Source organism: Hakea prostrata, chromosome 8 (assembly GCF_041222555.1).
Source record: "Hakea prostrata isolate BN-2017 chromosome 8, UWA_Hpros_2, whole genome shotgun sequence".
Classification (NCBI taxonomy): domain Eukaryota; kingdom Viridiplantae; phylum Streptophyta; class Magnoliopsida; order Proteales; family Proteaceae; genus Hakea; species Hakea prostrata.
Window position 1 is genome coordinate 43,487,984 of NC_142607.1, and position 18,383 is coordinate 43,506,366.

At 36.7% G+C, this 18,383-nt stretch overlaps 1 protein-coding gene across 1 annotated transcript; it reads left to right on the plus strand.

Annotated features, from left to right (window-relative positions):
* The first annotated feature begins 10,449 nt into the window (after positions 1–10,449).
* Positions 10,450–15,591, plus strand: LOC149008024 (putative LRR receptor-like serine/threonine-protein kinase IRK). Its single transcript, XM_089165909.1, is given in 4 exon segments — positions 10,450–11,135; positions 11,219–11,518; positions 11,521–12,742; positions 13,722–15,591. Coding segments are annotated over 3 exon segments (2,913 nt in total). The 5' UTR covers positions 10,450–11,135; positions 11,219–11,280; the 3' UTR covers positions 15,175–15,591.
* Positions 15,592–18,383: the final 2,792 nt, after the last annotated feature.

Sequence of the window (18,383 nt, forward strand, 5' to 3'; positions counted from 1 at the left end):
AGAACCAGAATTCAACATTGGGGGGCCAAAGAATAAGCGTCTGAATCACCCCCAATTAACGGAACACTAATGTTTTTTACCACACATTATATGGGTCTATGTAGGTCCCACCTATGAATTATTTTATCATCTTTTGACATAGGTCCATCTATGGGGCCCACACACATTAAAAAAATAGATAGATTACTAATTATGATATTTTTTTTACTCACAAAATACGGATAAATTTATAATTAAGAAAAAAAACGATTTCAACTTAAAACTTTAGATACAAATTTTTTTTTTTTTTTTTTTTAAAGAAATGCAAACCAATGTAGTTAGTTTTTTTTTTTTTTTTTTTTTTTTTGGTTACATCCAATGTAGTTAGTTACCTTAATAAACTTTTAGATATTTCATACACAATATAACATCCAATAACAAGACTAGCAGACAAAAAATCAAGAAAGAGAGATTATAGAATCAAATAAAAAAATATAAAAAATATAAATAAATTGAGAAAGAGATAATGTCTAATTGTGGAGAAATTTCTTTCAAAATATTCCTTAACATATAGAAAGAGAATAGAATAAATAAGAAGAAAAGAGGAAGGAAGAGAGATGAGATAATAAATAGTGATTGAAGAGTTAATTTCTAAATAAGAATGACATTTAAACCCATTATTTTACATTTAAAAACTATTTTCAATAAGAGAAAAAGACAAAGAGTAATATTTTACATGTGAGAAGAAAATAAATAAATAAATAAATAAACTAATCAATATTTTCAAAAAGTGGAGAGGGCCATGGCACCCAACATAGGTCCGCTCTTAATTTCGAATTTTTATTTTTTTTGGGTAATCAAACTTTTATTAAGAGACAGGAACAAGATGGAAAACTGAACATAACCTCAATATCCAATCAGAGGAATATGGCCAATAGCTTGGGCCCTCAACCAAACAGGCCTTTTTGTGCTAGACGATCCGCAACACAATTGGATACCTAAAGCTCAAAAATCTACTACCTACAAATTTGATACCTACCACAAGAATCTAATTGAGCAGCGATCACAAACATCTGGAGGGGATAAATCTTACTCCAAAAGTAGGTTTGATAGTTTCATGAAAAGTGGAAATCCATCCCAAATTGTATAGCCATTTGGATTACTGATTACGACTGCATATCAACTATGTTTTTCCAATGAACCCATCGATGGTTACCAACCCACCAAGAGAACGATGATTGATGTTTTTTTGGAAAATAGAATGATGATTGATACACCTTGCTCAATCACATGGAGAAATAATGTGAAATTTTTTGATAATTATTAGTATATATGGAATATTTTAGACCGGCAATCTATCAGTTTCCATCCCAGAAATAATCATTGATTCGTGCACCGTTCATGAACTCAGAAAATTTTGTGTCCTTCATTAGCATTAGATTTTTCAATGTTCATATTGTCATTTTGCTAGTTTCAATTGCACTCTATTCCTTCAAATATTTTTTTTTTGGAGGGAAACACAGTGTGTATTTTTTTTTTGGTAGCTTTCACTCCATTTTATGTAGCTCTTTCAAAATCAATGACTGGTATTAGTTTTGATATTAAGCTGACCCAATGTGATACATATGCATCAAATTAGAGTGAGGATCATCTTCCCTAGCAAGGAGTACTCTGTGCACTTCGTGCTCTTCTGATGGCATTACAACCACAAATTATGTGGGCCCACAAGTAAAAAAATAAAATATTTTCAAAAAAATAAACTCCATCACCTAATCCTATGGGCTCCTTGTAATTGTAGTCAATAGTTGTCGGAGGAGCACAAAGACAGGGGAGACAATCCAAATTCATCAAATTAAGCCCCCTACTTAAGGATGTCAATCAATACAAATTCAGTAATTTGGTACGGTTTCGGTACGGTACCAACTTTGAATACCAAAAACCATAACCGTATTGTAACCAAATTTACACTGTATGGTACGGTTTTGGTATTAAATCGGTGCGAAAAAATAGTTTAAACACAGTATCTAGTACAATACAATTTTGGTACAAACGAACCCAAGCCATTTTAGTTATTAGTTCATTAAGATCCTAATAAAATTCAACAATCAATAGAATTCGAAATTAACAAAGACAAAGCAAGTAAATCTAATTAATAGAGACAAAGCAAGTAAATCTAAGAAGATGAGTGAATGACAAAACTAAAGACTAAAATAAGAAATTAGTGATAGGGTAAAGATTAAGTGTTTTAATTGTAAAATTATAATTATATCCCTTAATTTGGTATAGTACCTAAAACCGGAACCGTACAGAAGAAATTTGGTTTCGGTACAACACAGTACCGAATTTTGAACAACACGGTACGAGGCGGTTTCCGTACGGTTAAACGGTTTCGATACACAATTGACACCTTTACCCCTATTACCTATAGTCCTTAGGGGAAAACTTTGCTCATATTTCATTTGAGTCATGCGCATGGAATGTCTTGTCCATGGCATGTAGACAATTTGGCAATGTCTCTAGATTTATGTAGCCTGGATGTCTTGTGCGAAGTTGCTTGAGTCATACGCATTCAAGTCGAGATTTCGGCCCATCAAATTCAAAATCTCAATTCGAAATCTCGGTCGAAATTAAATTTGAATGGTTGAATTTCGAATTTCAATATTCGAGATCGAAATTTTAATCCAACAGTCTATAATGTGTGGCTTCATAGTCCTGCGCATTGAGGACCCAAGCACGATCCTGTCTTGTGGCATGGCGTATAGCATCAATTTCTTGCATTCATTTTTAGACATAAATGAATGACAATAAAAATAAAAAGTAATTAATTCCGAGTTACCGCGGCATTCACGGCACAGTGCGCGAGCCCAGCGGCGGCCTTGGGCTTGTTCTTCGAAGTTCGAACTTCTTCGGCCTTGGGTGTTTGGCTTTGGTTGGTTTAACTATTTAATAACATCTGCAAATGTAAAGCAGTCAACGCGACAACTGCACAGACTGCATTAATTACACGGTGATTGTTAGGTTTCCACCACAACTTCTCACCTGTCGAAGAATTAATGGCAGATTCGCTTTTCTCCCCTCGCAACTCGCGACCACTTAATAATCTCTCCTTTTCTTTTCTGCAGAAAGCTCAGAAGAAAAGCAAATGCATCAGAGCAGAAGAGCAGGCCGGACCAGCAAAATACTCCCAGAGACATTAATACAAACACCTTCTTTTTTTTTTTTTCTTTTTTTGGTTGGGTTCAAAAGACAAGCACCTTATATGCACATTTCTCTTTTACTTTGTTTCCATCCACGTTCTACCAGGCTACGGGACCCATGACAGCGATGATTCAACCCTCAGTTTCATCTTGTTCCGGCCATGGATACCGAAGATTTCAGAATTTCTCTTCAAAACTCTTCGTCTTATTCGATTCTTCTCCTTGAATCGTGAGCTCACAAACGTCAACATTCTTCAGAAAAAGTATAAAGGGCACGCGTGACCCGAGCTTCCCTGTCGTTTTACTGTCTTTTAATTAAGTTTTTCTTCATCTCCGTCTGCAATCTCCAAGAAAAGGCAAAAGAAAATTGAGTTTACCGCAGCAGCAGTTGTGTTTATTCTTCGTAAAACGAGATCGAGACGATACTCCATGTGACCCAAACTGTGAATTCTCGATCCGTGAGAAACTCTCTTGGTAACAAAAACCCTAATAACGTGTAACGGAAGAGTGTAACTAAAAACCCTAAAAAAGGATTAGAATAGAAGAAGAGGAAGAAGGAGAAGCTGCGAATCACTTCCAAACAGCATAACGACATGGACTTCTATACTCTTTCTTTGCTTTCTTCTTTGATTTAGAAATGTGTTGGTTCCAAACCAATAGGAGTATGACATGTGGCCATCTTTAGCTGATCAACCTATGAATAAATATAATTCTTTTTGGTAAGTGAAACCTGGAGAGTGACAATAGTTGCCAGCTATTTATCTCTTAGATTCGTCAATCAAATTCGATTCTATTTAAATATTAAATTTTATTTTATTAAACATATTTTTCATTATATAATTTATTCTAATAATATTTAGAATAAATCGCTCACTCTAAAATGGAGGCCTTAAAACAATACTCCATTTTATGTTTAAAAAATACAAAGACCTCAAAATTTAATTTTCATTGAATATATTTGTCCAATTTATTACTGAAAAATGAAAACATATTATCTATTATAGGGATATTATTTATTGATACAAAATAAAATTTGATTTAACTGTTTTCAATGATAAATTGGATCAATACATCTAATAAAAATATAATTTTGGGGGGTTTTTGTGTTTTTTAAACATAAAATAAAGTGTCAATATTTTAAGGTCTCCATTTTAGAGTATAAGTGTAATTTGCTCTAATATTTATCAGATAAATTTTACTTTCAAATTGAATTATTTTAATTGAATAAAAATAAAAATGAAATTGATACTTTGTTTTTTTTTGTTTTTTTTTTTTTTTTTTTTTGAGAAAGAGAGCTTTGATTAAATAAAGGGAAAAAAAGAAAGAAAATTACATCTAAAGAATTTCTTACCATTAGCATCATCCCAAACAAAAGCAGAAAGAGCTAACGGAAGAGCATCTACAGCTAGATGGATTTCTTGGGAGGTATTAAGGAAACCTGCCAGGAAGTCCGTACAAACGTTAATCTCCCGAACATGATGAACAAAATTACATATAAAAAAACCACCCCTTAACTCCCTAATCTCCATGATCAAATCAACAACCCTCCAAGATGTAGAAAAATGTCCCTGAATAGATTGGATGGCCACCATGGAATTAGATCGAATTTCTATCATCGTCAAACCCATTTCACGAGCAGTCTCCATGCCACGCTTGATCGCATATAATTCCAATCGAGTAATATTTTTCTCATTACTACCACCTGCCAAAGCAAAAATAACCTTACCCCATGACGATTTCGGGCAATAGCTCCGTACCCACCAATGTCTTCTCGACTAGAACCATCACAATTTATAACCACCCAATTACCTTCTGGCTTGGGCCATCTATGACAAACTGTCTTTGAAAGTTGAAAAGTCACCCCAATGACAAACTGCCTTTGTTGTTTTATTTCTTTTTCTTTTTTGAGTTACCAATAATAATTGCTAGTAAAGGTAAAATGAGAGGAATTTAATTCTCCAAAATTAAAAGCAGGAAAGTAAAAGACAACGACAAGCATCATTAAATTTCTTATCAATGACTTAGATTACTTTTTTTTCAATTAATAGGAGATTAGCCCTACCAAACAATGACAACAAAAAAAAAGAAAGAATTGACTTCCATCTTATTGATGACAAAAATAGGAAAGCATTCAAAGGCAAAAGAAGCTGTCCCTCTCTATTACAGATTTTGATAAATATTCCAAGATTAAATTAGCCTTTTTATAACAGTGAGAAAATTATACTTAACATAAAGAAATGAGATTTTTGTTTTTGGTGTAAAGAAAAAGAAATGAGACTTCAAAGTGTACAAGAAGTCCTTCTCAGGGTTCGGCACCATAGTATTGATGATTCAAAAGCATTAAAAAGAAAACAATCAAAAGCAAGTGACCTAACAAGAGTACCTAAAAAAGTCTGCAATGGTGGAAGATTCTACAAAGTCCCCCCCCAAAAAAAAAAGTCTCCAAAAATTTTATTACTACAGATAAAAAAGAACCACCCTTGAAGAAAGCCAACAAGATAAATAAGAGAATACTTTCACTAAAAGAAAAGAATAATTAATAGAAAAAAAATTCTTATAAATCCCCTTGGATTGCAAATAATTACATCAACTACTTCGAAAAACTCAAATTAAAAATACCCACTTTCTGTCTAAGTAATAAAGTTAAGAGCAAATTTCATATATACCTCTTTGCAATTAGTTACATCTACTACTATTGTAAAAAAATAATTCAAATGTCCTTTGCAAAACTATTCATTTATATTTTTCAATTCTTAACAATATGAGGCATCTGTAATTGATTTTTTTTTTTCAGGATAATATACGTAAATTGATTACAAACACAGGAAGGTCTATATGTAATTTGCCCTGAAGTAAAATAATGATATCAAAACCAAACAAATATTGAAAATACCAAGTTTCTCTTTTTATTATACAAATATTTTTACCCTCATCCCTCCATTCCTTTTCTCTTTTATCTTGACCTTTCCTTCCTTAACCATGGCACCACCAGCCTCAAAACCACGATGGGATAGAGGGAGCTAAGTGAAAAAAGCAACAATAAATTGAAGAAAACGAAGAGCTACAGTACAAGATCTCTAGGTTCAATTAGATTTGCATTTTGTTTATCATATGTATAAGATGTTTCAGACTTTCAAAGCTAACCTGTTTGATTTAGGGCTACAGGGAACTCGCTGGCACTTATCCATTTCAAGGCAGAAAAAAAATAAATTTGAGGAAGAAGAAAGAGGATGAGAATCATCATTGTTGTAAGAAGGTTTTCCAATTGCATATCTGATCAAGCCATTTCCCAACAACAAATAAGCCACTAAGATCGAGCATGTAAACCTCACAGTCAACTGAACTTCACCCATCTTCTTCACACCTGTGCGATGTAAAACCAGGAGATGATAGGAGCACCTATAAACCCTATCAATTTTGAGGTTAGCAGAGGTGAATTGTAAAGAAGAAGAATCGGATCATCACCCCGTCAAGGGAGCACAGAGTCCACGACGGTTTTACCACCACAAAATTGGTGGGCCTTACAGGTAAAAAATATTAAAAAAAATTCCCATCATCCAACCCCTGGCCCCTGTAATTTGTGGTGGTAAAGCTGTCGGGGGAGGATTCGGACTCGAGAACAACGGTTGTAGGGCGGTGTTGTCACAGTCGAGTAAAGAGAGGACAAGAGAAGAGAGAGAATAGAATAGAGGGATGAGTGTAAAAATGGTATTTTAATAAAGGATAAATTTTATATATCAAATATTTATTCAGTAATAATATCATCATTCAACTTTAATACTTGACAAGCAAAAGAGTATTTGTAATTAAATTTTTTATGGGTAATAGATGTAATTGATTGCAGATTTAGGAGTTTATAAATAATTTTTCCCTTTTGTCCCCATTTCCCGCTAGAGTTCTCAAATTTCTCTCTCTCTAAAATGAAAATAAAAACTAACTATAATGATGTATCCCCTTCTCAAAGAAAATATAAACTTGTGACAAAATAGAGATTGAAACCAATAATAAGGATAAAAAAAAAGAAAAAAAGAAAAAAGAACAATGGGGTAATTTAATAGCGAAATGGATTCAAAATCGATTTTTTTTTTCTTTCTCATTTTGATGGCCTCATTCATTGCTTTTCATGATTTTTAAAGCTAATTTAAGATGAATATTCATAGCAAATGGGGCATGGCTGGAGAAGGAAAAATGGATGGATTATTTATTTTGATAGTTTGACAAAGAGAAATACGACCTAAATTGGTTACTTGTTGAATTTTATATATCTAAGTCAATATAGTAACTAATCTCGTACTTACAAGCATTATGTTACGTCCATGCTTATACACCAATACTTCCAGTATCACTTATTGTGTTCTTCTGTGTGGCTCTTGCTCTAATATGGAGACCAAAAAGACTATAGGATGTGGGGAGGTTTGAAGCAAAAGCTAAAAGGAAACCAAACTTACACCATCAATATTTTCTTCTATTATTACTTAAAAAGGAGGGGAGGGTAGTGTAATAAAACAAGTCAATTTTTATTATAAGAAATAGGGATCCTAGTTAAACTTTCAAAGTGAATAGAAATCATGTACAAATGGATTTAGATAGGATCGGGTTTATTTGTTTCCATGGGTCTTCACATTTTTTTTAATTTGTTTTCATGGATCTGCCGTTAGAACCACTCCTGACCGTCAGGCAGAGTCACTGTCTCAAGAACACATACAGAGCCACTCCCAGCGTCAAGACAGCCTATGCTGCTGGATTTCCTGACAAATGTAGCGTCCACCTTTCATACAAAATCAACCATTCCATTGACTACTCCAAGTATATTTTTTATGACTTATCATATCCTTTCTACTCCTACCATTGTTAATGACAATAGGATTACAAACTTACAATGAATTTATCTCTAGACTTTATGTTCCTTAGTTCAAATTTCCTTACCAAATTTGAGTTTTAACAATGTGTCTATTCATACCAAAAAAACAAAAGAAAAAAACAATAGGTCTGTTCACATGATTTTCTACCACTTAAAACCACATACAGAGACAAATTCAGCAGCTGTTCTTGCTGTGGGAACAGTTGCATCTCTTCTTTTTCATATGTAGGGATTTTTTTTTCAATTTTTTTTTCCGGCCAATGGTGTGTAGGAATTAGGTGTAAAGACAGTAGAGTAGATTTAGATTTCTATCAAATAAAAAAACTAAAGACAGTAGATTAGATTCCCTACAAAGAAAACGTCCAACCTGCCAAAAGCTAGCAACTTACTGCCATAGAGTAAAACAAAATTTACTTTGCAGTTTTGCAGCTAAGGCCTAACTGGGCTCTCTGAGATTCAAAATTACAAACGTTTTCCCTTTTGACTTATTTTCGTTTTCAACTATATGACATTTTGAATGAGTTCGACTTTAATGCTAGGCAATTAATGCACAATATTGTTCTGTGAACGGTCGAGATCAAAATCTCGATCGAGATTTCAATCTGGACCGTTCACTGCAGGTGTTGCAAGCAATTTCACACTTCGAATGGAGGCAGACTTGATTGCTGCGCATTAAATGTGCAGTATCTGTTGCCAACGGTCGAGATCAAAATTTCAATCAAGATTTTGATTTCGACCCCATTTCTGTTTGACTGTGGCCAAAGTCTACCCAGCTTCGGCCTTGTTTTGTGATTCCTGCGCAATTAGCGCCCCTCAGTCCGACAATTATATTCATTTGATCTGTCAGCTGCTATGAATCGCTTTCCGCTTGAGATACAATTTAGGATTATATATAAGAATATCTTTAAAGATGACCTGGCGCGTTGAAGATTTTGATCTCGACCTTTGGCAGTACTGAAGTTAAACCCCTTCGAATGTGGGTATTCAACATACACATTTGCTTAAACTAACCCAACTTGGAATTTAGACCGAACCAAATACAATCAAACCGAACCGAACGAACCGTTTTGACTTTGGAAAGGGCCCAAGTGACTGACCCTGCTGCTGCAGAATGCACATGCTGGTGAAGCAACTCTTTTACTTTCCATTTCAACCTTTAAATTGTTATTAATTAGAAACCCTAAATAGTATCACATGATCGAATCCAATGTGGTCCCCACGAAAGAGGGATTGGGGAGACCGAACAGAAGTAGTAAAAGGGTACGGGTAAAATAGTAATTTTATTGGGAGTTTTAATTACTCTGATGCTTTAGTAAATAAAATAAAAGTAGGTAGGGGTTCCATTCAATGTGATTTAAGAAAGCTGCAAGAAATTTATTTCATCTAGGTTGTTGGGCAGGTTGGTTCCCTCTGTACTATGCACAAAGCCCTTCTTTTCCCGCTCAGTTATCCCTTGGAGAAATGACAGAGTCACCCTTTCCCCTTTTTTTTTGAAAAAAAAAAAAAAAAAACTCTTTTCCCTTGTTCTAAGGAGGAAAGGAATAGTTTCAATGCTCTGGCAGACCTCTTAGCCAGAAAAGTCCTTCTGATTTCTAGTCCAAAAGAATGGCCAATTTCTAGTCAGTGATTGATGGAATTTTGCTCATCTTTCACTCTTGCCTGTGTTGAATTGAGGACTGGGAGACCCAAAAAAAAATAAAAAAAAAAGAAAAAAAGAATAAATACGTGAAGGGCTTAGTGTTGATTCTTAGCTTGGAAGACAGTTTTTTTTATCAAGTAAGCTTTTTGTAGTTCGGATTCTACTTCTTCTTAGCTTGGTAGAGTGGTAAGATCCATACTTCTCAGTGGAGAGATTATGGGTTCGACTCTTGCCAACAAAGCACTTCTGAGGATGTAATCAAAGTGCGCGCAAACTGACCCAAATTGAGAATATTAATATAGGCCATCATTTTCTCTAGCAAATGCATTACTTTTCTATGCTAATGAAACAATAACCGACCCTATTAGTTGGATCGACGCTGGTTTGTATTGTTGTTAGTTTGTGATTTTATAAGTTGTTCTAAATTTTTTTTTCCAGACAACCTATTAATTTGAAATTAGACAATAGCACGAATCTTTATTTTCTTGGCTTCCAAACATAACCACTTCTTTCCCCCTTTTCCTATACGACAAGCGTAGCCACCTTCGCAGCTGAAAGAAATAAACAGTGTCACGTTCGTAATTCTGTTGAACTACAGGGTTGCTCTGCTATCCACGTCACCGAAAATTCAATAAACAAATAAAATAAACTGTTTTGAGCAGATCCACGTGTTTTCCAAATAGGATTCTTTTAACCCGGAGAGATCCTGACACGTGTCAGATGTAATAAAAGCGCACAGCTACCACTTTCTCGCTCCTTCGATAAAAGCTATTTCTTCTGAGAGGACTGACGAAGCCTTTAATGGCGTCGAAGTTTGGGTATTCTGAGATCTCTCGTCGTTTCGGCAGCTACCGGCGATGTTTCCGGTGACCTGAGCCTTTGAAAACAGCTCAAAGACTTAAATTAAAAGCTTAATCGCTGGTGGTCCGGCTCTAATCTTTCTTTTTTCTGCCGGATTCTGGTGGTTTTTCACCGTCAAGCAGTGTAGAATCAACCGAGTTGCTACACTGCTTGTTGCTGAGACTTGAAGATCACGACTCTTCTGTTCCATCGTATTCTCCTTGAGTTCCTTTGCATTGGAAGCTCTTTCGAAGTTCGGAGCTTGAAAGCAGTGATTTTGCCTCTACTTTGGAGGGTAGCGAGATTTCTAGGGTTTCCTTACCGAATATTTCAGCCATTCTCGTTTCTGGGTTTTCCTTTCGTTGGCGCATCCTTTTAAAACCAACTCTTTTTGCTGCATTCCTTGTAATTTTGTTGAACCTCTTAAGACAGCCGTTTCCTAGACCTCCTTCTTACTTGGCATATAGGGCGAGAGGAGGGCTTGTTATTTTCGTTGAAAAGCTCAGAAATCTTCCTAAGGAAGCTGCCTGTTGTTGAATCAGTCCTTGTTTGAAGTTAATATATTGTTCTCTGTTTCAATTTTTGTTGCCAAGTGCGTCCAAGCATCGAGGTTCTTCAGGTATTCTTTGTGTTAACTATTCTTTCTCATTTGTATTCTAAGGTGTGTCCGTGTGAGTAATCCTTCGTATGTTACACTTTCAGGTCGTGTTTGCAGCGAGTTTTCTGAGGCCTGTAATGTCAGCTTAAGAATTTTCTCAATTAAAATGAGAATGCTACTTAAGTTCGTACTCTTCTTCCTCGCCCTAGTTCCAGCGTTCGTGAGATCTGTGGATCCAACCCTCAACGACGACGTTCTTGGGTTGATTGTCTTCAAGGCGGACTTCAAAGATCCAGAGTCGAAACTCGTATCTTGGAATGAAGATGATGATAATCCCTGTAACTGGGTCGGCGTGAAATGCAACCCTCGAACCAACAGAGTCTCTGAACTCGTTCTCGATGATTTTTCCTTTCAGGACGTGTCGGTCGAGGACTTCTTCGGCTGCAATTTCTCCGCAAGTTGTCCCTCTCTAAGAACAACTTCACGGGGACCATTAACTTCAGCTTATCACAGCTTCCGAATCTTCGGACAGTTGACCTGAGTGACAACAATCTCTCTGGGCCAATACCAGATGAGCTTTTTGGACAATGTAGCTCTTTAAGAGTAGTTTCGTTTGCCAGGAACAACTTATCTGGAGAGATCCCGCAGGGCTTGAGCATGTGTTCCACGCTTACGGCTGTTAACTTCTCCTCCAATCGACTCTCTGGCTCGTTGCCCTCTGGAATCTGGTCTTTGAATGGTCTTCGCTCGCTTGATTTATCTGATAATTTGCTGGAGGGTGAAATTCCAAAAGATATAGGAGGTTTGTATAATTTAAGGGTTGTTAATTTGAATAGGAACCAGTTTTCTGGGCATTTACCAGATGGCATTGGGGGTTGTTTACTATTGAAATCACTTGATTTTAGCGATAACTCCCTATCAGGGAGCCTTCCAGATTCGATGCGGAAGCTTACCATGTGTACTTCCTTAAGTCTGGGTGGCAATTCGTTCGTTGGAGAGCTTCCTCCATGGATTGGAGCAATTAGCAACCTTCAAACTTTAGATCTATCTGGAAATAGTTTTTCTGGCCAGATTCCAGATTCTTTGGGTAATCTTCACTCATTGGAGGTACTGAATCTATCTGGGAATGGATTCAGCGGGAGCTTGCCAGAGTCACTGATCAATTGCAAAGCTCTTTCAACTCTGGATTTTAGCCGGAATTCTTTAACCGGTAACTTCCCAGCTTGGATTTTCGGATCAGATTGGCAGGTGCCTGTGCTTTCTGGGAATAGACTGAATGAAAAGATAAAAGATCCTTCGGCTACATCTGTGGTGACTTCCTTTCAGAACCTACGTCTATTGGATATTTCTGACAACGCATTTTCTGGGGAAATTCCTAGTGATATTGGGCTTCTTAGCAATGTCCGATACTTGAATATGTCCAGGAATTCTCTGTTTGGTGGTATCCCGATAAGCCTAGGTCAGTTGAAGACTGTAAATGTGCTTGATTTGAGTGGGAATCGACTGAATGGAAGTATCCCTTCTAGTATTGGAGATGCTGTTTCATTAGAAGAATTGAGTTTGGACAACAACTTCCTAGATGGGAAAATTCCGACCCAAATTGCAAAGTGCTCAGCTTTAACATCTTTGTGAGTTATCTCCCCTCTTTCTGTTTACATCTCAGCTTTATTTCCAGTTTCTTTATTCATATAATGTTACTATACTGTGCAAAAATGAAATTGTGTTTCTCTATTAGCCCTTCGAGGGTGTTTAATCTTTGGTTTTGGGGCCAGTTTTCTGTCAAATCCCTTGGTATAGTTCAATACACGTATTTTATGTTCCAAATTTGCATGTCACTGTTATGTACATTCTGAAGAATTTTTTGTGTTCTCTAAGATTTGATCCCATACCCCATATGAGAGCAGATGGCTTCTGGTGAGAATCGTGATATCAGTACTAGGAGAGCCTGTCCAATAATTTCAAAAGAGTCAAAACAACCAAACTCCATCACACGTGTTCAAGAACTTTAGGGCTATATTCATCACAATATGTCTGGATGGTTACTTTGAACATTACCTTGGTCACAAGTCACAACAATGGTTGTGGGGCACTGGGATTCTGAGTTTGTGCCCAAAATACATTGCTGGATATCTTGTGTTTGGTTCAAATTTTGTTTGGAAAAATGTTTCTGGAGGATTAGAATTGTTGACTGAAAATTTTGAGCTACTTCTAGTAGAGTGTATATTGTATTACTGGTGGCAGTTGTTGCCCCATGTCTTGGAATTTGAAAAACCACATGTCAAACAGGGAAACATTTTTTTGACAACCTGAAACTACCAGTTGCAAGATCATTTCTAGAATTTGGAAGGGGATGCAATACTATTTAGGGTTTTTAAATGTATTTCTAACTGTTATTGTGCTTGACCAAATAAGGAAAACAAAATTGGCAGTATGGACATTGATTGCTGTATTAATTTTATAATTCCACTGTTATGCTGAAGTTATTCTCATTTGTACTGATTACTTGTATTTTAAACTCGCATATTTAAGTGTCATCATTCTAACAGTTTTTCTCCCCTCCCCCCACCCTCAAAAACCTCTCTTTTTTGGTTATCTTTGTCTTTGCAGAACCCTATCATGTAACAACCTTTCGGGCCCAATCCCACCGGCCATGGCAAACCTGACCAACCTGCAGACAGTCGACTTATCTCTAAATAAATTCTCTGGAAATATACCCAAGCAGCTTGCCAATCTCCCTCATCTTGTCTCATTCAATATCTCTCACAACCGTCTCCAAGGTGAGCTACCTGCTGGTGGCATCTTCAACACCATCTTACCTTCCTCAGTCTCTGATAATCCATTCCTCTGTGGCTCTGTAGTCAACCGTTCCTGTCCTGGTGTCCTTCCTAAGCCCATAGTTCTCAACCCCAACTCATCTTCTGACACCTCTGGCAATGTATCCATTTCTTCAAATCTCCGGCACAAGAAAATTATCCTTAGTATCTCTGCTCTAATTGCCATTGGTGCAGCTGCTGTCATAGCCCTAGGTGTGATTGCTGTCACAGTCCTCAATCTCCGAGTTCAGAACTCCACCTCTAATTCTGCTGCAGCCCTTACATTATCAGGTGGGGATGATTTCAGCCATTCCCCTACCACTGATGCCAACTCTGGAAAGCTTGTCATGTTCTCAGGCGACCCTGATTTCAGCACTGGGGCCCATGCGCTGCTCAACAAGGATTGTGAGCTCGGTCGTGGTGGGTTTGGATCTGTCTATCAGACATTCCTACGAGATGGTCGGCCTGTTGCCATTAAGAAGCTTACCGTCTCAAGCCTTGTCAAGTCCCAAGATGATTTTGAAAGAGAAGTTAAGAAGCTTGGGAAGATCCGGCATCAAAATCTGGTGGCGCTTGAAGGCTATTACTGGACTCCATCCTTGCAGCTCCTGATTTATGAATTTGTATCTGGTGGCAGTTTGTATAAGCATCTGCATGAGGGAGCAGGTGGCAACTTCCTCTCGTGGCACGAGAGGTTTAATATAATTCTTGGGACAGCAAGGAGCTTGGCACACTTGCACCGATCGAACATAATTCATTATAATCTGAAATCAAGCAATGTCCTGATTGATGGCTCTGGTGAGGCAAAGGTTGGAGATTTTGGCTTGGCAAGGCTACTTCCGATGTTGGACCGTTACGTTTTAAGTAGCAAGATACAGAGTGCTCTTGGGTACATGGCTCCTGAGTTTGCATGCAGGACAGTCAAGATTACCGAGAAGTGTGATATTTATGGGTTTGGGGTCTTGATCCTTGAGGTGGTGACTGGGAAGCGGCCTGTGGAGTACATGGAGGATGATGTGGTGGTTCTTTGTGATATGGTCAGAGGAGCATTGGAGGAAGGTAGGGTGGAGGAGTGTGTGGATAGAAGGCTGGGTGGCAATTTTCCTGCAGATGAGGCAATCCCGGTAATGAAGCTAGGTTTGGTTTGTACATCTCAGGTGCCATCAAACCGACCAGACATGGCAGAGGTTGTTAACATATTGGAGCTGATCAAATGCCCTTCAGAAGGTCAGGAAGAATTGGGATGAAGTTGACCCATATATACTTTCAGGAGGAGAGAAGCAGCAGTATTAAGGCTTTCATTATTAAGATTTAAACCAAAAATGGGTTTTCCGGCGAAGAGGAATCCGATTTATAATATCTAATTTACACAAGAGAATTAAGAGAAGAAAAGCCAGATCCACAGAACCAACCATGCATCCATGTATGAATGTTGTAATATTTCTTTTTCTTCCTGTGCCCCAGTTGTGTTTTTTATCGGCTTATTTTGGTTGTCTTAAGGGGGTTTTCTGTTTGTTGTTATCTTTCTGTTGTTTTGCTATTGTTATATTAATCGGATTCCTTTTCACCGGGTCCTATTGGGACCCTTCTAATCGTTGTGCTTGAATTCTTTTCTTGACTTTCAAACAAGTCTTCTGCTGCTAAAAAAAGGCAAAGTTGTTGTTTCTGGGTTTGTTGTTACAGCGGTTGCTTTGTCTTGAACTCTTTGGCAGTTATTCGCTGCTGCTATGGATTGTGAAAAGGACCTGGGAGTTTGGGGTGGCCTCAACCTACCGTGTGTGAACTGTAACTCCTCTATTGAGTATTGTCATGGCAAGAAAACCCAAGCTTCCTCGCAACCGCACATTTCCATTCTCCAAACCCTTGTATTTCTTGTCTCTGAATTTGAAACTGATTATGAGGTTAGAATCAAATGCCTTCCCTCTCTCTGTGGATGGAACTTTGATGAGTTTCAGGCAGGATAATAGGATACTTGGATCATTGTAGAATGGTGGATATATGTAACACACAATTGAGGTGGGGGCCACACATCAGTATCTATGAATTAGACTTTTTTTCTTTTCTTTTTTTTTAATTATATAGGATTTTGGCCTGAATTTAGGGATAGGAGCAGTGTCAGTTTTTTTTTCTCTGGTAAGAGCAGAAGCATTTGTCAACTGATTTTCATTTGAAAATGTAGAAATTTTTTTTTTAAAAAACAAGTGGAAAGGATGCTGCTGTTAGGTAGTGTAGCATTCATCATTAAAGGGTGCATTCAGTGTTTAGGGCTTTTGCATAGGCAGGGTGGTCCAAGGGAATTTTTTTCTTCTTTCATATATATGTATATATGTTTATTATTGTATAAGAGGGATAGACAATAAACCATAAGCAATAGTTTTTTTTGGGTAGAACGATAAGCAATATACAGTTTGAACAATGAAAAAGAGAACTCTCTTCATGGAGCCTAGATCAAATATACCCACAAGGTATTTCTTAGGACAAATATCGTTTTCATTGGATATCAAACTTAATTTTGTAGATTATCAAGAAAAGAGACTCATGAAGTGTGAGATTCAGATGGTATGCATGATTTAGATATACCCTAGCTATACTCATGTAGATAATGAATATGAATTTACCATCGTATATACCCGATTAATGTAGTATATCATATGTATTCTTATATCTGATTTTGAAAGATTCTTCAAAAGCTGCAGCTTGGAAACTCTTTTTCTTTCTATGCCCCCAAACCCCCCTAAAAAAAAAAAAAAAAAAAAAAAAAAATTTTTTTTTCTCCAACCCAAACATGCAGCATGGAGACTTCCTCACCTAATTAAGTATTAGGGGGTTGATGAGTACATAATTTCAAATATATTAGTCTTCAGTGGTATCATTTCAGTCCACATGCCATAAGCTATCAGAGTAGATTACATTGCAAGGCAAGCTACTACTACTACAAAACAAAATAATCAATCCATCAATGCCATCTGCCACTCATTTGGGCATGGGATTTTTGAACAATTAAACAGAAGAGGTCTGTATCATTAAAAATGTCCATCACCCACCAAACACATGCTATCATGCATTGTGTTCTTATATTAACATAAGTCATAACTGATCATTATTACTTTACTATTAAAATGTGAAGTTCTAGTAGTCAAAAGGTTCATAACTCATAAGGGTTTGGGTTGGGGACCCAAAGGCTATAGATTCTAAAGAATGATTTCCAGTAGAAGCATATAGAAGAAGCATTGGTAAGAGAAGATTTGGAGTAGAATAATTAAAGGGTGAGGTGAAAGAAGAGGCAAAGTGATGGAAAGATGGTAATAGTAAAAGGGCTTGAAATCAGAATGTAGATGATACTGTCGGAAAAGAAGCAATCTTTCCTCCATTTCTTTATTCTGCTAAGTATTGTCTTTTGAGGCATTTTATTATCTTTTTCAGTTTCTCTTCATGCTTTGCCTTTATTGTTCCATTTCCCAAGAACTTGAAGAAGGTTGAAAAGAGATTTAATATTTCATTTTACACTAACAATAACCAATCTCTCTCCCCCCCTTCTCTCACCCCCAAAAGAATCTATTCCAATAGTGAAGTAAAGTTTAGTGGAAGGATTGAGTTTACCTTCATCATCTTCAAGATGGGAAAACAGTAAAAAAAAAGAGTTTCAGATGTGCAGTGCTGGAATCATTCTTAAATAATACTGGTTCCAGCATGCTAGTGACAGTACCTACTGTATGTAGAGGTATTTCAATTATTGAATCCATGCTGCTGAGACCTGGTTTTTGATTAATTATAATTGGTGTTGGGCCCAAGAGAGCCTTAGTTGATGGGCCTTTATCATCAAATTGCACATGGGTCCTCAATTACTGAGTGGAATGAGAAGGTGGAATTTCTTCTTTACTCTTTATCATGGGAAGTAGCAAAAGGCAGCTTTTTCTTTTTCTTCTTATCATTATTCCCTAGTGGTTGACCATGCCACTGCTGTTTTCTCACAATTCTGTTTCCTCCAAATTTTAGAAATTGCCTCCTAGCTCCACTAAGCCAAGAAATTTAATATTGATCTTTCACTTTAGCTTTGTCGGTTTATGGGTTATTAGCTTCTTCAATATCTTCATCAAAGGTGAAGAAGAAAATGGGTTCTTCTGATTCCTCCCCTTCTTTGACATAGATCTTCTATGTGCATCTATCTATGTCCTATAGCTGTGGATCTCAATAAATTTTTAATGATTGATATCTGATTTCAAATTCAAAATCTGAATTTTGGACTTGATGAAGTTCGAATATTGACTCTAGATCAGTATACTAGTGATACATTGATTTGTATGATACATATACATACCCAAAAGTTAAAAAAAGAAAAAGTTTTCTTGTTAGAACTGTTTAAATTGATCAATAACTTCTTTCTTTTTTGTAACAGGGGAAGGAGATATGTAAGGAATGAATGAGACCCTGTTTAAAGCAATTCATGGCTTGCATG